General features: G+C 48.7%; 1 protein-coding gene across 4 annotated transcripts in view; it reads left to right on the top strand.

Annotated features, from left to right (window-relative positions):
- DGKG (diacylglycerol kinase, gamma 90kDa) overlaps positions 1–24,861 on the top strand; it is a 240,636-nt gene that overhangs the window by 98,239 nt on the left and 117,536 nt on the right. For 3 of the 4 annotated variants that reach the window (XR_826487.1, XM_010853887.1, XM_010853889.1), the window contains 9 exons: positions 1,488–1,576; positions 4,828–4,944; positions 5,946–6,038; positions 7,620–7,679; positions 10,557–10,636; positions 11,788–11,862; positions 14,525–14,610; positions 19,535–19,624; positions 22,198–22,358. Coding sequence is in view for 3 of the 4 variants with exons in the window: in XM_010853887.1 (XP_010852189.1) it covers positions 1,488–1,576; positions 4,828–4,944; positions 5,946–6,038; positions 7,620–7,679; positions 10,557–10,636; positions 11,788–11,862; positions 14,525–14,610; positions 19,535–19,624; positions 22,198–22,358 (851 nt within the window). In the remaining variant the exon portion in view is untranslated. The remainder of the gene's footprint in view (positions 1–1,487; positions 1,577–4,827; positions 4,945–5,945; positions 6,039–7,619; positions 7,680–10,556; positions 10,637–11,787; positions 11,863–14,524; positions 14,611–19,534; positions 19,625–22,197; positions 22,359–24,861) is intronic. The other variant, XM_010853888.1, reaches the window with a different exon arrangement.

The raw sequence follows: 24,861 nt of genomic DNA, 5'->3' as shown, positions 1-24,861 counted from the left end.
TCCCAGGAAAGTTTAGGCATCTCTCCTTCCTAGCTTGAGAGACCTGCCATATTCTTCCCACAGCAGGGAATAGAACAAGACCTCCATGTCCTATCCTTATTCAACCCAAATCAAATGGACGAATATTAGTCTGCTGGAGTCGTGTCATGGGCCACTGACTCCCTAGAAAAAAGTTATTAAAGTTCACAGGTAACTAAAAAGCATCTCATATTAATTTCAGTTGCGTTTTGCTAGTGAATGTTTGCGTGGTCAGAAGAACCTGAGGGTTTTTTTAATTAAATTAATATTCATAAATACAATGGAAATTAAAATTATCCATTTGTTATACTTTATAATCCACTTAGTGAAGTCAGACTTGAGAGGAGAAACACACACACACACACACACACACACACACACACACATGAGAAACGAGGGAGGGAGCCTGGAAAGGAGAGCAGAAGAAAGAGATGGAGGGGAAGGAAGAGAGAAGGGATGATGGGGGAATGTGTGTGAATTTGGAGGACAGGAAGAGAGGGGAAGGGCTGCAACAGGAAGGCTTTGCAAGGTCCAGGGTATATGGGTGCAGAATCCTGCCCGCCCCCACCCCAACCTCAGGATGCAGACAGCAGGCACTCAGCCTGAACCCTCCAGGGACCGGGGACCTGCTGCTGTGGGGAGGGCCCTCGGGTACGGTGTGGGTCACCAAACTGTTTCATTTGACATGTACATGGGAGCCAGGCAGCAGGCAACCTCCACTACAAAAGACATCGTAGCAGAGCTGGGCCCAGTGTCTACCTTGAACAAGCATCAGCGGGCATAAGAAGGGGCCCCCTGTCTTTCCATCAACCTCTCATATCTGGCTCTCACCCACTTTTCATAGACCTAGCCTCATTCCTAGTAGGTTCTAGGCCTGTGGCATAGTAGTAAGTAATAACAACAATAAATTTGTGGAATAGCTATTCTGCCTTGCACAAGCGGTGCTTTATACAAATAATTTCATGCTGCAAAAGCTCCCCAAAGTAAAAGCTAATTTTATTCCCATCTTGTAGAACACTCTGAATTTCAGAGCTGTGAAGGCACATACCCTAGACCATGTGGGTAGTTACAAAGGGTAGAGCCCGAGTTCCAGCCCAGGTCTGCCTGTCTGCAGAGTTAGAGAGACCCTGGCCTTGCTTTCCACTCCCCAACATCCCAACATTCAATACTGTGTTGTTGGCATAGCCAGGGTGACACCTCATATTCCTCTTAAGGGATGTTTTCCTGCTCCATTCACCAGTGAAAGCCAGTGGGTGGGGTGGAGGGTGTAGAAGCATGTCTGGGAGATAACTGGATTCCTGTCAGTGAAAACTGGAGACTTGAATTTCCAGTTGGCCAGGCCAGCTCCACATGTCCCCTGCCCCATGGAGGGAGGCCTGGGCCTCAGCTAGGGGGGAGGAGGATGGCTGACCTTCCCTAGTGGTCACTCACAGGCACTATTCTTATTTACTTATTCATTTATTTTGCAGACTGTAAATACACAGTCCACGAACGCTGTGTATCCAAAAACATTCCTGCGTGTATCAAAACGAACTCCAAAACCAAAAGGGGCGGCGAGGTTGGTGATACCTGTTGCCTTGTTCTACTGCATGCTGTGTCCCGGGCGACATATCCATCTCCACAGATTCCTGGACAGGAAGGGGCTTTGGGAGCTTTATCCTGTCCCTTCTCTGCCTCGAGGACCACCCTGAAACCATCCTGTCCATCCATCAATCCATTCAGCATCTCCCTAGTACCCACCTACCATGTGCTAGGCCCTGTTCCAGGGGGTATGAGGGTCATAAGGTGGTCCTCAGCCTGGGGAACCATGCAGTCTGGTGAGAGGAGACAGGCACATAAGCAGAGCATAACGTAGCGAGCAGTGCAGTAGTGATAGCGCTGTGTGGGACTTACAGCTGAGGCATGGGGGCGGAGGGAAGGGAGAAGAGACGAACAAGGAAGCGTTCACCAAAAAAAAAAAAACAAATGGCATTTGAGTTGTGTCTTGAACCCAAGTCAGCAGGATTTCACAAGGAATCGAGGAGGACAAGGCACTCTGGGCTGGAGAAACTTCAGGAGTGAAGACATGGATACGTGGCTTATTCTGGGGTCTGTACTTGGTTTAGTGTGACTGGCATAGAGGAGGCTCAGAGGGAAGGGCAGGAGATGTGCTCTGGACTGGGGAGATCCAGGCTGAGGAGCTGGGAAGGAGGTTCATATGTAGCTAAGGGACTGCTAAAGAATTTTGAGCATGTGAAGAGATGATTGGGTTTGCAAATTAGGTTCACTGCTGGTACTAGGGATAAAGAACCCACCTGCCAAGGCAGGTAGATGTAAGAGATGCAGGTTTGATCCCTGGGTCAGGAAGATCCCCTGGAGGAGGTCATAGCAACCCACTCCAGTATTCTTGCCTGAAGAACCCCATGGACAGAGGAGTCTGGCGGGCTACAGTCTAAGGGGTCACTGAGCTGGACATGACTAAAACAACTGAGCATGCACACATACTCTGACTATGGTGCCAGAAAGAGATCAGATTAGAGAGGGGCAAACCCTTCCAATAGTTCAGGCAAGAGATAGTGCTGCGGAGGGCCTGCCTGGGTTGGGTCTGTACTCGCCTTCTCTGCTGCGTCTGTGCTGAGTGACTGCCCCCCAGTCACGCCAGCTGTTGAGTATTCTGACTGTCTCACTGGCAGAGAAAAAGGACTTAAAGGGAAAGGCGAGAGTTTGAGCGATAATTTGGAGGTCCTACCACCAGAACTTGGTGGCAATGGTGTAGGGGATGAAAGAGGGAGGGAGGTTGGAAATGGCTACCACGTTTCTAAGGTGGCCATCTAGTGGTGCCATTCACTGAGTCTGGAAATAGACACTTTTTCAAATTAGCAGGGGAAGGACACTCAGAGTTATTGCAGAGGGAAGACCCCATTAACGAATCTGAGTCAGGAGATGGATAAGTAGGCGGGAGTAGTATCCAGCCATCCGCAGAAGGAGTCTGAGAGAGAAGGGTGCCTCCAGGGGCCCGCATGCATGCCTGTGAGGCACCACGTGGCCTCTCGTCTGCTCCTCCCGCAGCATGCCCATGTACACACCTTTCCACGCCCTTGCCTTTCACCAGGACATGCGGTGCGCCTCCTAGGCTCAGGCCCTGAGCCTGCACTCTGGCCACTGCCACACTCGGAATAGAGGGAGACCACTGAGGGCACATTCCTGGCTTTCTGAGACTCCAGGGGGAACCCAAGTCCTTCACCATCCTCTTCTGATCCCAGAAGAGGAGGGAGAAGGCAACGTGGTGTTGGGAAAGTCCCATGGACTTGGAGTCAGGAGAGTTGGCCATGAGTCCCTGCTTGGCCACTTCTCAGCCTTGGAACCTAGGACCAGTCACTTAACCTCTCTGAAGCCTCATATTTTTTTTCTATATATAATAGAAATAATAATAATCTTGGAGCAAATTAATTGTGACCATGTAGGTGACAAACTGATTAGCAAACTGAGTTCTTTACACCCTCAGGGGTGAACGGCAGACGGTGAGAAACTACAAAGTAAATGTGACACATTTAGAGCAACAGTTTTACCAAAAACCTTTTGGAAGGAGGACACAGTAACTTAACTGATAAGTAATTTAAAACTTTTATCTAATACAAACATGGATGGTGTCAGGCAAATAGTCCGTGTGTGTTTAATATTGTGCCTGTTGTTGGCACTTCAGGCTATGCCCCTACATTTCCCCAGAGTCCATATCCACCCCTTCTGCTATTCAGGCTGCCCTAGTGGAAAACAATTTTTAGAAGTTGTAGAATTCCTGGGGTGCTTAACTGAGTGCTCAGACCCCCAGAATTTGGCATCATGGGTCACTTTGCACTTATAATCACATGCATACACATGCATGCCCACCTGTTTCCCAGGTTCCTGGGCTGCTCTAGAAACAGATTCTGGCCAGGAAGCAGGTACAACCAGCTCTGCAGGAAAAAGATGTGAAAGCCGCTGGCTGATGACCCACACTAATTCCTCTGGGCTTTCTCTCTAACTTCCTTCCAGAGTGCTTCTTAGCCTGGGCTCTACATTATAATCACTCAGGGGGCTTTAAAACAAACTAACGATGGGCCTCACCCTCAGGGACTTTAATTTATTTGACTTGGAGTGAGGGCTGGGCATTAGGACTTCTAGAAACTCCCCAGGTGGTCTTAAGGGGCTGCTAAGGTTGAGACACACTGGCCCATAGAAGCAAGAAGGGCAAAGGGAGTTCCTGCTCAGAGTACCTCCCAAGGCCCAGGGCTGTACCAGGAAGGCCCTTCCAAATAGGCTGGCTCCTTTAATTCTCCCAGCAAGCCCAGGGGTAGGGCTTATTATGCCAATTTCTACAGATGAAGGACCTGAGACTCAGAGAGGTCCAAGAACTGGCCAAAGATCACCCTGCTATAAAGTGGAAAATCGGTGCTCTAATCAGCTTGGTCTGCAGACCAAGCCCTCCTGTGTTTCCCTGCACTGAGCGGCCTTCCAAAAGAGGGCACACACAAGCACATCCCTTTGCAAAGAGGTCCGCAAGACAGGCAGATGGACTGCCAGATGAGGCACTGCTCAGAGGCTTAACTGCCGGGAGATGGACTGTTCAAAAAGCAGGCAAAGTGGCTTTCATCTAGCTTGATTAGAGTGATAGTGACTAGGTAGGGAGAGACCACCCTGTGCAATTCAGCTAAGCTGCCCAGTGCCCGCTAAACAGGAACCAGCCCTCTGGCCTCCCCATCCCTGTGCTCTTCCCAGACCTTCTCCTCAGGCCCAGGGCGTGGGGCCGTGGTTCTGCAGCCTTCCCTGGTATCCTTCCCTTCCCTCCTGCAGGTGATGCAGCACGCATGGGTGGAAGGGAACTCCTCCGTCAAGTGTGACCGGTGCCACAAAAGTATCAAGTGCTACCAGAGTGTCACCGCGCGGCACTGCGTGTGGTGCCGGATGACGGTGGGTTGGCGCTCAGGGCAGCCCTGCTTCTTTTCAGTGTGGTTTTTTTTTTTTTTTTTTTGCTCAAGCTGCAGCCAGGCAGCAGTGGACATCCTGCCAGGGGGCATGAGCAGAGCTACGTGGGCAAGGCTAGAGAGGGCACCCAGAGCTGCTGCCAGTGCCCAAAGTCTAATTGCCTCCAGTAAATCATCAAACTGCCCAGAGAGAGGGTGTCTGCCCACCCCCACCCAGGTCTGCTTAAGACGATGCTGGGCAGTCTGCTGTCTTTGTGACCAGGCAGCTGAGAACAGCAGGCTGGACCATTAGCTTCCTTCTCCTGGGTATTGGCTGGGCCGAGGGCATTGACAGAGTGAGAGAAGAATTAGACACCAGAATCCCTGTGTCAGAGGAAGACACAGAGTTGACAGCAGCCCCACTGCCTGGGCCAGAGGCCTGTGCCCACCAGATGCAGCAAACGTCTACTTCCATCCTGGACACCCAGAGCTGCCTGACCTGCCTTCCATAGCAGATCAGTGCTGCATCTTGTCCCCTTGACCCCCAGGTATCATAAAAAGGACACATCTCCAAATCAGATTGCAGAACTCTGAAAACACAGAGGTTGAGCCATGGGGTTTACTTCCAGCGTCTCATGAGTTTCTTCAACAAGATCTCCTTCCTACCAGTGTCTCAGTGCCTAGGGAGCAAATACCAAGGGGGGCTCTGGAATCCACATGTGGCTGCCACACTGACGACCCACAAGTCTGCCTGGGACCATTTCGCTCCAGCTGCTATGGGCAGGCAGCACTTGGTCTCCTTTCTCTGCCCACAGCAGACTTGGCATCCCTAAGCACACACCACACATGCAAACACACACACTGTCTAAGCTATACTGCCAAAGCAGTAGTGCATCAGGATTTGAAGGCGCCCTAGACAACTTGCCTCCCTAGGAAGTTTCTAGACTCTCATACTTGACATTTCCTTGAACACTTTCACTCATTCTCATCTTCATTTTTCCCCTCCAGTTTCACCGCAAGTGTGAATTGTCAACACTGTGCGATGGTGGAGAGCTCAGGGACCATATTTTGCTGCCCACATCGATATGCCCCATTACCCGGGTAAGTGTTACCTCCCAACAACAGAGCTCTGTCTCCACACCCACCCCCCCACCTCTACCACCCCCTGCCCCGGGCAACCCCAGCTCACATTTCAGATGCAGGAGCATTTAGACATTTACATCCCTCTGCGGGCTCCCTCAACAACTCTTAGGATTTGTGTTTTCAGCACAAGTTGAAGAGAGGTCAGTGCTGCACAGTCAGGTTGTCAGGGAAAACTTCACAGACTGAAACAGTCCCGACCACCAGCCACCCAAAATGCTCTGACATGGCCCAGCAAGAAAAGCACGTTCTTTGTTCCCAGCACCTTGCAGGCAGATCACAGCTCAAGGAACCCCAGTCACCACCCATGCACAGCGAGGCTTCCCTTGTCTCTGTCTCCCTCTCTCCTGTGTCCAAACATGGACTTCCCGCTGCCTTGAAGATTTCCAAGGGTGTCACAGCCCCATCCTGGAAATGAAAGCTACAAAATTAAACTCCAGTTGTCCCCATCTGAAATTTTTTTTGTCTCCTGTGTTGCAGACCCTTTTCTCAAACCAAGTACCAAAGACCTTAAATTGTTCTCTTTTCATCTTAGAGATGTGGCTGAGGATCACTAACTCCTCACATTTCACCCTTTACTTGACCATCTTCTTTCTCATTAAAAATTGATGGGAAAAAACCACCACTTTCAAAAACCATTTGGCAGTATCTACTAAGTTGGAGTTACACAAACTCTATGACTCAACAAGTCCCCTCCTGTCTATCTGAGAAAAACAAGCATTTATTCCACCAAAAGACATGCACAAGAATGTTCCTATCAACTTTATTCATAACAGTCAAGCACTGGAAACGAGCTTAATGACCACTGACAAGAACGGATTAATAAATTGAGGCAAATTCACATAATGTAATACTATATCGCAATGGAAAAGAACCATGCTTCAATGCAAAAATATGGGTAATCCAAAAAATATAATGCTGAACAAAAGAAGGTGGACTCAAAAGACATGGTATATGATTCCATTTTTATGAGATTCAAAAGCCAGGCAAAGTCAATATGGCATCAGGAGTCACAACAGAACATAGCAGAAGACGCAGTAGTGAGAAGGACGTGTACATATGCAGAAATTCATAGAAGGGTAGGTTTAGATTTGAGCATTTTACTGTATGTGACATAAACTTCAATAAAATGAATAATAAACATTGAAGAAAAAACAGGAAAGATGACTTCGTGTCATATCCTTTAGGTAGTGCTAAGCATAGAAACTAGATCTCAGACCTTGCTTCTCAGAGATCAAGCTTCTGAATCAACAGAGTACATTTCTGCCCATTTCAGTGTTTCCTCTGAAACACTGTGTTCCTTCCAGTGTCTCGAAGTCAAAGTCAGGGCAAATGATGACAAAGGCCTGGAGAGTCTTTGAGGAACCCAAAGGGAGCATTTCTTTGTTTTGGTTCAAAGCCCCACTTTGAAGACTCCATCCTATGCTATACTGGTTTTCTATTCTCTTTCTTTATATTAACCATTTGTTTTTCTTTTGATTTCTTTTTTTATAGCAGGCATATTTTTTTCAAAGGATGCTTGTCTTTCCTCTCTTTTCACAGGACAGGGCAGATGGGAAGTCTGATGGTAGCGTGTCAGCCAAGGGTGAACTTGTCATGCAGGTACCTCAGCAAACCCTGAGTCTACTCATTCCTTCTAAGCTGGTCCAAGGTTGTGGAGGGGAGGACAGGATTTGAGTTCTAGAGAAACACATCTTAACATCTGCTTTCCTATCTGATCGATTATATCACAGAAGATACTAGATTTCCAGTCTCTGGGGTTACCTTTGGCCACCATGCTGTAGGCAAGTGGTGCAAAGGGAGGTTGGTTGATCCTGTAGCTGGCCACACTGGCTTTATCACCTTTTAAGGAACATGCTGCATAAAACTTCAATATGCATACCCCCTGAATAATAACAAGAATGTGGCCTAAAAATAGACAATTGGGTTTTCCAAGACTGCCAAGCTGTCTCCAGAATGTGATCTGCCAAAAGAGTTAAATAGATCCAAAAGTTCTCCTCCATCCTTAAATGTGTATTTAAGAACTCAGTTTTTTTTTTTTTAGTTGGATTCACCAATGAACTTCTCTCTGTGCCTTTCACAAAGTGCCAGGGAATGCAGAAAAGGCAGCCTGGTGAGGTGGAATGAGAAAAAGAAAAAGAAAGAACACTGGGGACTCCTCCTCTCCCTCTGACCCTTAAGTTTCCTTCTTTGAAAAGGCACATAGCAAATCCCTGCACTGCCCACCTCCCAGAGATGCTCGAAGATTCAATGAGAACTTGTAGATGAGTATAAAACATAAGCCACAGTGATGCCAGAAGCTTGATGTGGTAAAGCTCTAGATACCTTGAAGGGGAGAAAGTCAGATGGAGCACGCACACAGTGCAGATACGTCAGTTCACAGCTGGCATCTATCTGCTTGTCCTGCATCTGTTCTGATTGGACAGTGTCCATGCTATGCAGGTCGTTCAGCATTCTGAATACCACCCCCAGAGGTAAAGATTTACTTCTCAGTCTCCAAGATGCTTCTGGCTACCACACAAATAATCACCCTTGGCAGATGGAAAAATTCCTAAAATTTATAAAGAATGTTGCTGTCCATTTCAACTTATCTGGCACTGGGTTTGCTGAATTTTTAGCTTGAGATATGGAAAAGCAGGCATAAGACAGTGAATATGGAGCGGCGCTGCTCCTCTGTATCGGTGTATCCTTCTGCTGAAGCTACAAGTATTTACTGAGTACACCTGTCTCTGGGGCAACGGGATCCTTGGTAGGAGGGTTATACACACTCCAGCCCTGCCCTTGAGACATTTAATGTCCAGTTGATGTTTTGAGACATTTGGGCTTCCCTGGTGCTCAGATGATAAAGAATCTGCCTGCAATGCAGGAAACCCAGGTTCGATCCCTGGGCCGGGAAGATCCCCTGGAGAAGGGAATGACTACCCACTCCAGTATTCTCGCCTAGAGAATCACATGGACAGGGGAGCCTGGTGTGCTACAGTCTATGTGGTCACAAAGAGTCAGACAGGACTAAGTGGCTAACACTTTCACTTTCGCTTCACCTGAGAAAATACAACATGAAAACATGCAAATAAACAATACCAAACAAACCCAGAAGATATTATATGCTTCAAATGCAATAGTTTTCATTGCAGTGATCAAGCAAAACTTCGTAGATGAAGTAGGTCTTGAATTGGGCCTTGAGGATGAGAAGTTTTTCTTGAGGTTTCTATGAAGGAAATAGGCATTTCAGGGCATTAAGGAGGAGAAGAAACCAGTGTGAGCAGCACCACAGGGTGAGAATTCACTCATAGAGGGTAAGAGCCAGACTTGGCTGGAGCTGCAGTGAAGGTTAGAGTGATTAAGGGAGAACGATAGAAAGGGGCTACACGTAAATACCTTGCAGGCCAGGTTAGCAGGTTTGGATTTTATCCTCTGGGTAATGAGATGTCATTAAAGGATTTTGAGCAGGAGTGGTATGACTAGTGACGCCTGGGAAAGAACTGCGTGGGGGCAGCTTACAGGGCTTCACCTGAGGTGAGAAAACCTGAGCAGTGTGGGCATTGTGGCAGCTGCCGGAGATAATGAGACATTCCAGGGGAAGAGCTGGCAGGACAGGGTCTTCCCTGGGTGACTGGATGAATAATAGTAGTAGCCAGGAGAGAGGACCAGTTTTGGGGGGAAAGAAGGTAAGTCAGATTTGGGGCATGTTCCAGTGGCTGAAGATACCCCCTTTGACAGTGAGAAAGGTAGAACCAGAGCTCGGGAGGAAAATTGGGGCTGCAAATGTGGATTTGAAAGATGCTGGGGGTGGAAGTGATGATTAGCTCCATTCTATTTAGGTGTAGGACCGGATGGTCATATTTTCTAAGATCATTTCAGTTGTATCTTCACAAAAGCTAATCTTGTGCTGTGGGCACAAAGCCACACCATTGCTGAATAATTTGAAGCCCCATTTCTGATCCCCTCCTCAAACCCTTGTCACCATTAATGCTACTTAAAAACCACTTAGGCTGGAGACACTTAACTGCTTGCTGCTGCTACTGCTGCTGCTAAGTCACTTCAGTCATGTCCGACTCTGTGCGATCCCATAGATGGCAGCCCACCAGGCTCCCCCATCCCTGGGATTCTCCAGGCAAGAACACTGGAGTGGGTTGCCATTTCCTTCTCCAGTGCATGAAAGTGAAAAGTTAAAGTGAAGTCGCTCAGTCGTGCCCGACTCTTAGCAACCCCATGGACTGCAGCCCACCAGGCTCCTCCATCCATGGGATTCTCCAGGCAAGAGCACTGGAGTAGGGTGCCATTGCCTTCTCCGCTTAACTGCTTAATCCCTCAGATTAAGCCAGTGGAGCAGCACCTATTGCCTCCTGACCTCCTCTACCCCATGCCTGGATCTGCTTACCAGCTGCCTCTCCCGGGATCTGTCTTATTATCCACTTTCATTGCATTCCTTCCTGTGGGCTGAAACACAGCTAACTTCTTTTTCTTTTGCCTTTGAAGTATAAGATCATCCCCATTCCGGGTACCCACCCCCTGCTGGTCTTGGTGAACCCCAAGAGTGGAGGGAGACAAGGAGAAAGGTATGTTCTCTTCTTTTTTGAGATGGAGAGGCTAGAACAACCTCATCTGGGTCCTTTCTTCCCCTCAGCCATAACCGAGTGGGCTACGGAGATGGCAGACCTGTGGTCCAGTCCCAGCCCTACCACACATCATTTGATGACCTGATCCAAGTGACTGAACGTCCCTGTGCCTTGGTTTAATCCTCTGTAAAATGGAGATAATAATCATTTCTTCTCCCATGGGGGTTTTGCGAGTATTAAGATAGACATAGAACTTATCCTAGGGGTTGTCACATGGGCCATTATTCTGTTTCCCAGAATCAGGCTAAGTTCTGAGATGCCTGTTAAGTTCCCGGGCTTCCAAGTCTTTTCTTGATTTAAGAGACATGGCAGAGGCACCTGGTCGAGACTTCTTGGCCTATTCCACCACGACAAAGCAGGGCACTCATCTCATCAGTGAAGGAAATGCCCAGTCTGCAGAGAGTGAAGGATGGGCAGAGCAGCTCTGCCTCCCTGTGTTCAGCTCTGAGGCAATGAATTGTTGACATGGTGATCTGGAATCCACGTTTTAAAAAATAATAAGCCGATCTTAAACAAGAATTATGAGACCCCCCAACCCAAACAGGGGCAGAGCACCCTTTCTGAACTGACCTAATTAGTCTCAAGCTGAAGCCTTGAAACCAAGCCTAGGTGTGGCTACTGCCCCCAGTGCTCCTCTGCCCCAACTCCAGTTCCTGCATGTCCTCCTGACCCCAGGACCTGGGGGACCTTTGTCTAGTCCACAAAGAGCAGAATCATACTACCTAGAACATGCAGAACATTTGGGAGAGGTTCTCCATGAAGGAGAAGGCCTCGGGAGAATGAAGTCCTGTTCTCTGGGTTGCTCTGCACTGTCCTCTGTGCAAGGCGCACTACTCCTGGGGGTGGAGACTGAATCTTGGATGGTGGGGAGACTTTGAACCAGGGTGAGGGCCTGGGTGAGGCCAGCTGGACCTGGGAGTTCAGGGTCTGCAGGACCTGTGTGCAGTCTTCCCCTCGTTGGGTTTAAAGAGACCCACGTTCCCACCATCACTGGGCTGGAGAGGTACTTGCCCTCCTATGACTTCTCACAATGACATTCCCCTTCTCTGTCTCGGTCTCTCTCTCTCTCTCTCTTTCTTTTTTTTCCATAGAATTCTTCGGAAATTCCACTATCTGCTCAACCCCAAACAAGTTTTCAACCTGGACAATGGGGGGCCTACTCCAGGGTATGGAGATACAATCTTTACTTCTTATTTCTCCCCCGCCCCCTGTAATCTCTAAAGAGGATAGCTTTCTGGGTGGTTTGGTTTTTTTAAAATCTCTTTCATCCGTAGACTTGTCCTTCCTACCAATTCACTCCTTTTCTCTTCTTTTCCTCGTTATCTACTCTTACTTCCTCCTGGAGATACTCAGGAACACCCATTACGGCTGACTCTGGGAAGCAGCCTACTCTACTTTATCCCAGAAAAAGCTATTGATTTTGTAAGAGGGAAAAATTGCAAATGTCATTTGTGGGATTGACAAGAAGGGCAGGCTGGTAAATTAACTTATTCGCAAGGCTGTATTAGCTGGCATCTTCATACTGAATCATCAGGGAGAAGAAAAGAGTTTTCTTAGCACTGTCCGTCGGTATTTCAGAAATCCATACAGCTGACTCAGAGTTCCACAGCATGTTCTGTTGTCGAGGCATTTTAGGATCAAGACAATTAGTTGTTCGATGAAATCACATTTTTTCCTGAATCATCCAGTTCAGAGGTTGTTCGGTGCACCCTTCCCCACCCGCACCGGCCCGTCTCCTGTCATGTGCCTATTGGCTATTTCCCTGTGTTGAGGAGACAGGGAGCAACAAAAGGAGATAGGCAGCTCCTCTGCAGCTCTCCCCAAGTTCTGTGGGAGGAGCCGTGACATGATGAGCCCTGTAATCAGAGGTTCCTCCAGCACTAGGGCTGGAAGGTACCCAAAGACTGCAACCTTCTTACCAGCCGGAGCCAGTGCATTAGAGACACTGACTGGCCAGCCCGAGGCTATCTCAGTGCCAGTCCTCAGATCTGTGCCTCCTGGGCTGGGGTTTCCAACATCCAAACTTGCATTGCTATGCTTGGCTCACCAAGACCTTAAGAGGGTCTGGGTAAGGACTCTAAAAAGGGACTCTGAGGACTTCCCTGGTGGTCCAGTGGTTAGGACTTTGTACTTCCACTGCAGGGGTTGTGGGCTCAATTCCTGGTGAGGAAACTAAGATCCCAAATGCCATGCAGCATAGCCAAAAATTTTTTAAAGTGTTTTTCATTTTAAAAAATAAGTAAGAAGAGACTGTGTCTTCAGCTGTTTGACACACAGCTATTATTTTTGGCGGTGATGATACAAGACCACTAAAGGGGAAAGAAACATGAGTGCAAATTCAGCACCTCTGCCGTGACTTACCTATAAAATTAATTTCAAAATAAAGCCCACCTGTGCTGCTGCATGTGCCATCACGGTCCTCATGATGGCCCATGACTCCTCCATCTGTGACTTGTGACTGAGCAGCAGCCCACAGATGCCTTTACCAGCCTGCTCTCTTCTAGGGCATTTTGATATTTGAAGACAGACAGTACTGTCCCTTAACTGCATCCATCCTAAATTGGTTTGCCCAGGATGACAAGCCTGGTGGCTGCTTCTAGGGCCACTGTGCCCTGAGTATCTCTCTCTGCTGTATGTGTCAGCCTGTAATCAGAGAGGCTGTCTAGCTGAAGGGAGCCTTCATTCAGAATCCAGCTCTACAGGAGAGAAGAGTTCTACAGGAGAAAGGCGGGGAGGGGATGTTAATTTGCCCACACCTGCATTGGCAGAAGACCCCAGGGGTCTCTTCAGATCACCAAGCAAGGCAAAGAGGAAATCCTGGGCTTCAGCTTCTCAAGCCCCACCCCGAGGCCTCCCCAGATCCTCTCTGTGCTACAGCAGAGGTTCTTAACCTTTTTTGCACCAGGAACCCATTTAGCAGTCTCATGGAGCCTATGGACCCCTTCTTAACATTAAGATAATATTTTTTAATGTATACAATGAAATATATAGAAATACCCAGGGAAACTTTATTGAAAAAACAGTTACTAAAGGTTAGACAACAAATCTGTGACAGGAAAATACACGTGATTTATTAAGACATTATATGGCAAGTTCCAGAGGCGGGTCTAATAGCTACTGTAAATTAAAACAGTAATGAGCAGAAGTGATAATAGAAAATGCCTGCCACAACTGTAGTAAAACATTGAAATACCTGTCATTTCGGCTCCTTAACAAAGTCACAGGTATTGTTGAAGGAAATGCTAATTTTCAGTTAGAGTTTAGGGAAGATAATAGTGTAACATTTTTTTCAAGTTCAAGGCCCTCTGGATTCTACCCACACACCCCTTAGATATGCACCCCAGGTTAACAGCCCTTCTCTACAGGCTTAAGGCCCCTGAGGGGAGATGGTGCTTACTCCACTTAGGTCTGGGGTGGGATGAAGATTCAGCTAGTTTGCTGCATCTCAAAAGCTGTGGGGGCAGAGTAGGTGAGAGCTAGAAAGGAGGCAGATGTTGGGGGTTAATTGTATTGGTGCCAAAATAAGCAAACTGTGGATTCCTCTGCATAAATCATAGACAGTTTCTAGAAAACCATTTTCTGTGTTGAATATTGAGGCAGAATCTCCTTAGACAAAGATGGCTCCATGGAGTTCATACTCAATGGCATTGCTTAGTATGTTCTGCTTTCAGAATACTGAGTGACCCTTTCAACCCCAAAAGGAGTCAAGGTCATAATATGCTTCCCGGGAAGGGAGCAGGGTGTTGGGGTGGGGTGGGGGGACTTCGACTCAAGGAGTGTCAAAGTTCAGCCTGTCAGCAAAACCATTTTGGCCTTTCTACTTCCCAGACTTAACTTTTTCCGCGATACTCCAGACTTCCGTGTTTTGGCCTGTGGAGGTGATGGGACAGTTGGCTGGATTTTGGATTGCATTGGTAAGAATGGGCTGGAAGGACCTTTGTAGTTGATTTACAATAACTGTATTTAAAGTTGTGTGTGTGAGTGCTAAGTTGCATCAGTCATGTCTCTGCGACCCCATGGACTATAGCCTTCCAGGCTCTTCTGTCCATGGGATTCTCCAGGCAAGAATATTGGAGTGGGTTGCCATGCCCTCTTCCAGGGGATCTTCCTGACCCAGGGATGGAACCCACGTCTCCTGCTTTGGCAGTCGGGTTCTTTACCACTAGCACCACCTGTGAAGCCCATGTTAAAAGTCAGAGGAAGGTAATAAAGAGAAATGGAACTATGTCTTATTTATCTTTGTTTCTACTCTTGGACCAATGCTTCACTAAATACCTACTTCGGGTGGACAAAAGAAAGAAAACACAATGGAAGGATTCCCACATGTACAGATGTTAACAGCTTAGTCTCAGGCCTTGCTTCAAAAATATCTGCCATGGGCAGGATTTGGGCAGTTGCAGGACAGGCCAGATGGGGAGACTGTGGGGAAGGCAGCAGGCCTGGGACTTCAGGCAGGTCCAGGGTGCTGGATAAAGGCGAGGGAACTAAGAATAGATGCATAGTGCAGGGCAAGTCACCTTGAAATGAACGCCTAGAGCCCAGAGCCCACAAAGCACATCTGAAAGCTCAGATCAGTTCAAGCAAAGAAAAGCTACGATGGGGTATGTCCAATATGCCTTGATCAAAAGGGTGATGGGGATGGTGGGGAGGGTCCAGGCTGAGAATCAGGAGGCCTGCCTGGATCTGTGGGTCCTTGGACACAGTACCACCGGTAGATGATGGAGAATGATTCTGAGATTCTGGGACGAGGGATACATTCAAGATCTAACCCTGGAGAGCCCAGATAAACACTGAGATATAGAACATAAACTCAAGAAAGCAGCCAAGGGAATTGCTGAGATGGTCCAGAGCATCGAGCCTGGGCTGCGTGGCTGTCTTCATCCTTTGGTCCCCAGATCCTCCTGTGTACCTCCAGGTGCTTAGCTCCCATGGAAGCCCTGGTGATGCAGCAGCTCAAAAAGGACACCGTCTCACCCTCATGGAGCTTCCTTCTAGAGGGAAGAGACAGACAGTAAACAAAGAAATAAGTGAAATATACAGTATGAGAGAAGGTGATTAAAAAAGAGAGTGAGAGAACAGCAGAAAATAGGCAAAGGGAGCTCAGCAGTGGGAGTGGGGTTGCAAACTAAGACAGGGTGGTTTTGAAGGCCCTGAGGAGCAGATGATATTTGCATGGAGACCTGGAGGAGGAGAGCTTCGCGAATGCCCAAGGAAAGAGTAGTTCAGGCAGAAGGAACAGCAGATACAAAGGCCCTGAGGCAGGAGCAGAAGTCCAGTGAGGAGGCTGCAGAGCATGCCCAGGGTGGAGTCTGTGAGGCAAGAGGGGCTGGGGATAAAGCAGAGACAAAACAGGGCCAAGTCTCTAGGACATGGGCTACGTGATACGGAATGTGGCTGTCATACCATGAAGATCCCAAGATGCTAGATTGTTTTGAGCAAAGCAGGGGCACAACAGATTACAGAAACTGAAAAGGGTGGGAGCTGGGAGACCAGTTAGGAGGCTCCTGCAGAGATCCAGGGAGGGGACCTGGGCCGCGAACCACAGTAGAGACAGAGGAGGTGGTAAGGAGGAATCAGGGTCTGGATAGCTTTGGAAGATTGAGCCCACAGGATTTGCTGACTTCCCATGGGAGACAAGTACTTCCTCTGGGAAGAGGGGAGTGGAGGATGGGCCAGGATAGACCCTGGACAGGGTGGAGAAGGCTGGGCCCCCGGGGGTCGTAAGCAAGCCACCTGGGTTGGGACAGGCATCCCGCATACCCGCCACATCTGCTCCCCCACAGGCACTCTGGTTTCCATGGACACGGCCCTGCCAAGCAGCCACCCACGCTCTCTTGTCACCCAGGGCTCTGGAGTTGTTTGTGGGAGGAGGGAGGCATCCTCTGGGAGCTGAGGAAGAAAAAGCTGATCAGCAGAGGGTGGATGGCTGGAGTGCTAGGAGCTGCTTGTAGGATTCCCTCTCCATCGGGAAGGAGAAAGTAGGGTTTGCGGACAAGCTTTATAAGATTCATCTGCAGGGGACACAGGTGATATATGTTGCCCAGAACAGAAAAAGCATGTGAGGTGATCTGTTTTTTCACAGGTTAAAAAACAGAGATTAAAAAATGAGAGTAAAAGGAATAACTGGACAATGATCGTTCATTCAAGAGACTGAGGCCCTTGTTCAGTGCTCTATGCAACCCCATTTCAGCTCTCTCTCTGATCTGTTCTCGTGCAATAGCCAGAGTGGTCCTTCCTGAATGTCAGTGGGGTTTTGATGTGTGTGAAGCACATCAGTGGCTTCCCAGGATTCTTAGATAAAGATAAAACCAATGCTTCAGGGGCCCAAAGTGGTGCCTAGCAGCTGCCCACCCTTCCAGCCTCATTTCCTACCCCCATCCTCACCCCTCAAATACTCAATCCCTTTCTGACCCTTGAAGACACTAGTGTCCCTTCCACCACAGGGCCTGTCTGTTCTGCTCCCCTGGCAGAACAGAAGCTTTGTCAGCTTCTACTTCAGACCTCAGCCTTCCTTGGGGAAGATCAGCCTTCCATTACAGGACCGCAGTCCCCTCCTTCCCAGTATGCATTTGAAATTATGCACCAGTTACCTCATTAATAGCTATCTCTCCCTCTCAATGGTAGGTACCATGAGAGCCAGAGCCAAGTCTTTTTTTTTTTTTTTTTGCCTGCTGTTAGAGCTGGATCACCTAACACAGCATCTAGGCCTTCAGTAAAGGTGTGCAGATACTGCGTCAAATAAGATACAGGTCCCCCAGAAAGGTCACAGTACATTTGGGGAACAAAAAAGTAGTCATTTACAAGATAGTGTGAATGAGATCATTCCTGGCACTAGAGAAGCACTCTGGAGAGGCATGAGGTCCAGACTAGGCCAACCAGGAAGGGCCTCTGCTTTGAACCCCATGTTGACATGGTGAGTGGGAAGCAGGACGTGAGAAGGATGAGGCTAGAGAGTAAGGCAGAGCTGAGAAGGGCCTTGCTGCTGGGCTAAGGGGTGATGGGAGTCACGGCAGAAGGCAAAACAATGGGCTAGTGTGATCAGGCTTGTGGTTCAAGGATTGCCTGCCTGGATGGCCCTGTGGAGAACATACCAGGGAGTGAGACTGGAGGTGAAGAGGACAGAAAGGGGCTGGTGCAGCAGTAGCGGTTGGAAGGACTCATACTGTGTCAGAACTCAGCCATCACCATGGGAGGGAGAGGAGAGAGTGCTTGGAAAGCCATGGAGACAGCATGTAGAAATTGATGTGTAAACAGATGTGTGGTGAGGGAGAAGGAAAAATCTAGAATTACATCCAGGTGTCTAGCCTCAGCACTGTGAGGATGGTTGATCTGCTGCAAAGGGAACCACAGAAGAAGGGGCAGACTTAAGCAAACAAGGGTCTTCCAGGCAAAGGAAGAGTCCCAGCAAAGGCCAGAGGCATAAATGCATTGTTCTGGAAAATGAGAGAGTCCACCAACTTACTCCATCTCAACCCTCCTGGCAGTAACCTCAGCCCTGAGTCTTGCCTCAGCTGTTTCCAGCACGAGTGTGACAACCTGGGCGGGGTGGGGAGGGACGGTCACCTGCTGGGGCAGCCCTGGCATGAACCTCATGCAGGATGATGATTCTTGCATTGCCCCCCACTCAATCCCCAGCCGTGCTCCCCAGTCACATCACCCACATCCTTCCCTGGCATCAGATGCTCTGAGCTTTATATAAGTGATATCCCCTGGAGCCCAGTGGGTGTCTGGCCTCCTTCAGCTTTCCCAGCTCAGTCAACATGCTGCTGTAGATATGCAGCCAGATGAAAACATATGTTATGCTACGCTTTCTCTAATGGTTTGGCCTGATGCTTCATCATAACCATCGTGGGAGATAGGATCAGGACTCTGTGTTTGCAAGTCTGGGAGGTGGTGGAAGTGGCAAACTGTTCCCTAGGTGCCAGATAACATCTCAGGGTTTGGCTTGTTAGACACAATGTTATTTTTAAGCTTTTGAACCTGAATGACTTGAGGTGAGGCATCTTCAGTTTCTGATGTCTCAGACCCACCTGTTTTACTATTTATGCAGCTGCTTAGGCTCTGAAGAAAGGAGGAGTATGGACTTAGAGGGGCAGAAATCTGGGTTTGGATGCTGGCTCTAGAATGACTTTCCCTCCATGAACCTCCATTTCTTCATCCACGTGAACGATAATATCTTGCAGTTAGTTCAGTCGCTCAGTCGTGTCTGACTCTTTGCGACCCCATGAATCGCAGCACGCCAGGCCTCCCTGTCCATCACCAACTCCCGGAGTTCATCCAGACTCACGTCCATCGAGTCAGTGATGCCATCCAGCCATCTCATCCTCTGTCATCCCCTTCTCCTCCTGCCCCCAACACCTCCCAGCATCAGAGTCTTTTCCAATGAGTCAACTCTTTGCATGAGGTGGCCAATATACTGGAGTTTCAGCTTTAGCATCATTCCTTTCAAAGAAATCCCAGGGTAGTTCTCCTTGCAGGATCTGTCTAAGGATAAGTGGGGTAAATGCTTGTTATCATTGAAGATTAAAACTATGCAAACTAATGTTTTTGAGGTTTACCACTGTCACTTCTTGGAAAGAATTAGGATGAAATGAGGATGAACCAGGTGTAAGTTACTGGGAGACAGATTTAGCTCAATATGAAGGCTCCTTTGCAGTGGTTAGCTTACTGCAGATGGAAGAGATGGCTTTAAGGAAGTAGTGAGTTCCCCATCAGGAGAAGTATTCAGACAAAGAATGCCATAGAGGCTTTCAAGCATTAGATAAGGGGTAACTGAACAACTTAAACCTTCTGTAATCATGTGGCATATGGTTCTCTCTTCCTCTTCATGGGTTGCAGATAAGGCCAACTTTGCAAAGCATCCACCTGTGGCTGTCCTGCCTCTTGGAACAGGAAATGACCTGGCCCGCTGTCTCCGCTGGGGAGGAGGTGAGTCTGCGTGGGAGGGGCACTATCCTAGGGACAAGCATCCCAGTCTACAGGGAGGCTCTGCAGAGCTAGGCTGAGCTCCCCTCTTAAGGATTACATTCCATGGAGAAATACTCAACTCTGGGATCATGTCTAATCCATGCCTTTTCCCTGATGCCAGGGCCTGTGTCTGCCCTTCACAAGATTTACTATCAGCCTGAAACTCTCGGCTTTGAATCTGTCTCCCTCCGTGTGTGTGCTGTGTGCTAAGTTGCTTCAGTCATGGCCAACTCTGTGTGACCCCACAAACTGTAGCCTGCTAGGCTCCTCCATCCATAGGATTCGCCAGGCAAGAATACTGGAGTGGGTTGCTATGCCCTTCTCCAGGGGATCTCCCTGACCCAGGGCTCCTTCACTGCAGGCAGATTCTTTACCACTGAGCCACTGGGGAAGCTCCGTCTCCTTCTAACAAGTCAATTCCTTTGTCTCCTCTCCAGGATTCATCCCAGTCAGGGCTCACGTAGGAATTTTTCTGCCTGAAATTCCCCTTCTCCAAATTACTGACCTTCTTCTAAACTGGGAGTCAGAATGTAGACTGAAAAGTCCAATTAACCAGTTACCAGGGGCATTTCAGATCACCCCAGGGCCAGGGCCCCTCATTCTGAAATTCCCCTAAGAGGGACCTCAGAGTAGTAACCAGCATATAGGGCAATGGTCAGGAGCTAAGAACTCTGCAAACTGCAATAGCCCCCACAGAGCTGAGCACGCTCCAGAGAGTGGAGAGATCAGGGTGGCAGGCAGAATCAGGATGAGACTCCAGATGGCTGATCAATTCTGGGAGTGATCCAAGACCAGGCCCATAGCGGTCAGTGTGCCTGCTTGGAGGGTGGGGGCAGAGCAAGCAGAAGCTAGCCCCAGAAGGAAGCTGACAGGCATGGGAAGAGCTGCCAGGATCCTCAGCCACACACTGGGCTTGGGAAGGACCCTCTACTCAAGAGGGACAGCGGACTGTGGCCTCAGACTCTGGGCATCTAGGCAGCAGAGCGAGGCACCAATTTCCCGCAGCTCTGTGCTCCCAGTTAGCATCAAGGCCCTCAGCTACCTCGTTACTTTCATTGCTATCTTGTGATGCATCCCCTGAGGTGCTGACCAGACCCCTGACAGCTTGAAAATGCTCTTCAAGCTTGTCCCAGAGGTAATCAGGAACATGAAAGTGTTATTTGAAAGAAAAGACTGTCTCTCCCACTGACTTCTTACTTCCAGTTCACTTGCTACATTGGTTTTCCATTGCTACTATGTACAAACAAGGGCTTCCCTGGTGGCTCAGTGGTCAAGAATCTGCATGCCAATGCAGGAGACACAAGAGAGGCGGGTTGGACTCCTGGGTGGGGAAGATCCCCTGGAGAAGGAAATGGCAACCCACTCTAGTATTGGGAAATCCCATGGACAGTGGAGCCTGGAGGGCTACAGTCCATGGGGTTGCAAAGCCTCAGACATGACTTAGCCACTAAACAACCACAAACTATGTAACAACTAATGATTATAAACATAGAGGCTTAAAATATCCTTGTATCAGCTCCTGTAGGTCAGAGGTCCCAGAACAGTGACTTCCCTGGTGGCCCAGTGGCTAAGACTCTGCACTCCCAACGTGGAGGGCTTGGTATCAATCCCTGGTCAGGGAACAAGATCCCACGTACTGCAGTAAAGACCCATGCACCCATATAAATGCTTTAAGGAAAAGAAAAAATCCTAGAACAATGTGACTGGGCCTCACCAGATAGAATCAGGGCACCGAACAGGCTGTGCTCCTCTCTGAAGACTCTAAGGGAAGAATTTCCTTCTAAAGTTCTTTCAGGTTGTTGGCTGAATTCCATTCTTTGTAGATCTGAGGTCTGTCTCTTTGCTGGTGGTCAGCTGGGATTCACTCTCATATCCTAGAGGCCTTCCTCATTCCTTATGTAATGGATCGCTCCATCTTCAGAGCTGGCAAAAGAAACTCTCAGTTCCAATCCCTCTCAAGCTTCGGACCTATTTCTTAAGGAAAAGCCCAGTCTTTCTAAAGACTCACCTGATTAGGTCAGATCCACTTAGGATAATTTTGCTTTCGTAAAGTCACCTGTGCAATATAATATACCAAACCACAACTGACTAGCCCATCTTATCCACAGGTCCTGGGGGTTGCTGGGTATATAATCCCTCAAGGGCAAGAACTGTGGGGACCACCTAAAACTCTGCCTACAGCACTGTCCATCTGCCTCATGACACAGTCCTGGGACAGATCCTCAGTTCTCCCACGTGCAGCTTCCCAACCATCCGGCGCACTGATTCCCCAGGGCTTGCTTCAGCTCACAGGTCTATCCATCTTGGGCCAGCACCCGGCCCTACCCCTGCTACTCTGGCTTCCAGATTGCCCCAGCTTCTTTCTAATTACTCCAGATTGTCCTCTCCTTCTCTGTGGCCCAGGGAACCTCAGTGACTGGCCTGGACACACTGGGGGTGTCCAAGGGGTGCCCCACTCTGCTCCACCCTGATAGCTGCATGAGCAGCAAGCAAGCCTTTCTGCTCTGGGGGCAAATCAGTGCTGCACTCCACAGGTTATGAAGGGGGCAGCCTGACAAAAATCCTGAAGGACATCGAGCAGAGCCCCTTGGTGATGCTGGACCGCTGGCATCTGGAAGTCATCCCCAGAGAGGAGGTGGAGAACGGAGACCAGGTCCCGTACAACATCATGAACAACTATTTCTCCATCGGTGTGGTGAGTTGGCCAGGAATGGCTTTTCTGCACGGGAGAGAAGTGCCCAGGTGGGCAGGAAGGTTTCTAGTCTTTCACTGTCCACTCTGGGTCCCTGCTCTTTACTTGTCCCAGCGTCCCCCTGCCTCAACTTGGGTCCAGGCTCCTCGCATCCAGCCTGGATGTGGACATCCTACTGCACCCAGTCCTGTTCTTGTTTCTGCAGGAAGTTCCTGCCCCTATCATTTTACCTAACACAAAAAAACAGCACATTTTTCAAAAGACCTATTACTCTTTGGATAATTTGAAGTAGTTAAGGAAGAGCAACACCAAAAAATAACCAGGATGAGGTCAGGAGGAGATTCTCAGGTGAGCTTCCAGAGATGGAAATGCTGATGCTCCAGGGAAGACGTTGTGGTCTCAAGCTGGCTCCCTGGATTAGTTCTCAGAATTCTCTCTCTCCTGTCTTTTCTCCTCTTCCCAACCCCACTCCCCACACTCCAAGTGCACTAAGCCTCTGGGGCATCTCCTCCTCGCTGACCCCTTAGGCTGAGCTCTGTGTTACCCCCAAGCTCCCGTGCGATCACCTCTGCCTTAGACTAAAGGGTTTGTTTCCATGTGCCTGACTTAGCCCCCTTACAACACACACACGTACACATAAATACATACATATGCATGTACATACGCACGTACATACAAACACACGCACACTATAAGAACAGCAGCACGTTCCTCCTTCTCCCCCAGCTCCCATCACATATAGCACAGCTAAGTTAGTTGGTTTTGCTGAACTCAGCTTCTGGTCCAAAGTGCATAGGTTGGACATTGCTTCCCAAATTGTTGGAGACGTGACTGAGAGGAAAAGGTGTCAGTCTTTCCCATAGATCTGGGAATTAGGAGGAAGGTGAAATGTAGACATTAGCATTTATTGAGCACCTACTGGGTGTTCCCCATTGTGCTAGACTTGATTCTAGTCCTCACAGCAATCCTGCAGGTATTATCATCCCCACCAACTGCATGTTACAGAGGAGACTTAGGGACACGGAACGTGGAGGTGTTGGAACTAGGGCGCACACACTGTGCCTCACTCTGAAACCAGGTCCTTCTCTCTGCTGTCTTAGGAACTTTGCTGCCCAGTTTCATATGCACATGAATCCCTCCAGACCAACCTCAAACAGGGTAGTTTGAGGGAAGAACAGGGTTAAGGAAAGGGTTTTTTGTTTTCTTAATAAGAAAACTAAAAGGAGAGCCATGGAAGCAAAAAGGAAGAATAATAATCCCTTATATTTATGGGATTTAAAATTTACCATATTTACAGATATTTTCTTGGTTCTTATGATTACACTGGAGGGCAGTATTCCCTCCATTTGGTGAGTGAGGAAACAGAGGATCCGATTAAGGGATTTGCTTTCATTCTCTGACTCCCAGTCCCCAACTCTTTTTCTGTTAACTAAAACAAAAGAGCGAGGCATTGCTCGACCCGTGAATGGGCTCTGAAAGGATAGAGGTGCTGGTGAGAAATATATTCGGGGTCTCTGCTGCCCTGATCTGGTTGATCTCCTCAGCTCCCCTGCACCCTCCTCAGTGAGGGGGAGATACCTTTGCCTAGGACCTACCAGCTCCTCCTGCAGAGGAGACCCCTCCATCCTCTCTTTGACTCAAAAGCTCCTCCTTTGGAGCCACCTGCTCAGGCTCCACTTCATGCAAGGGGAACATGCAGCCTGCAGCTCCTGCAAATGAGACTTGGCCGACAAGTCTGGTGTTGGAGGCCAGCGGGATTCTGGAGCATGCAGCTTCCCTCCATTACAGTACGACTGAAACACATGTCGTTTTTCCTGTAGTAACCAGAAAATAACTTGCTGACATGTATTGAGTACCTAATGCACACCAGGCACAGCGTCCCTCTTGGAGGGTATAGCCTTTCCGCTTTTGCATTTTGCAAGAAGGAACTGTAGCTTAGACAGATAGTGACCTGCCCAAGCTGGTGAGTGATGGAGCCGGGAATCCCTAGTCTCCATAGCCCACCATGCTGTGGACCCTGAGCCATGCAGATCCTGCACAGGCCATCATCTCCATGCTGCCAAATGCAGCAGCATTAGAGGGGCATCCTCAAAATTTACTGTGTGATGGCTCACCCATACCCTACCTGTACCCTTGGTCAGAAATGCAGATTCCACCCACATGACAGATCCTGATTCATATTCTGATTCAGTTGGTCTGGGCAAGTCTGGAAATGTGCACCTTTAATAAGCCCCTGAGATAATTCTGATGCAGACGGTCCCGATCAAGTCCTCAGTAAGTGAAGACAACCCATTAGAACAGAGAAGGATGGTCAGAGGAAGTGGTTCTTCACAGGAACAGAAACCAGATCTGAAGTAGGTAAAGGAGAGGAAAGACAGAAAGGAGGGGAAACCAGCACCTGTAAGCCATAGGCCAGAAGTGAGAGCCAAGCCACAGGACTGGGTGATCTGCCTGGGAGCTTCTAGAGGGCAGGTCATGCCCTGGGCTGCGTTCAGAGTCCTCAACC

Source organism: Bison bison, unplaced genomic scaffold, assembly GCF_000754665.1.
Source record: "Bison bison bison isolate TAMUID 2011002044 unplaced genomic scaffold, Bison_UMD1.0 scf7180017864333, whole genome shotgun sequence".
In the NCBI taxonomy this organism is placed as follows: domain Eukaryota; kingdom Metazoa; phylum Chordata; class Mammalia; order Artiodactyla; family Bovidae; genus Bison; species Bison bison.
This window is presented reverse-complemented; position numbering and strand designations above follow the sequence as displayed.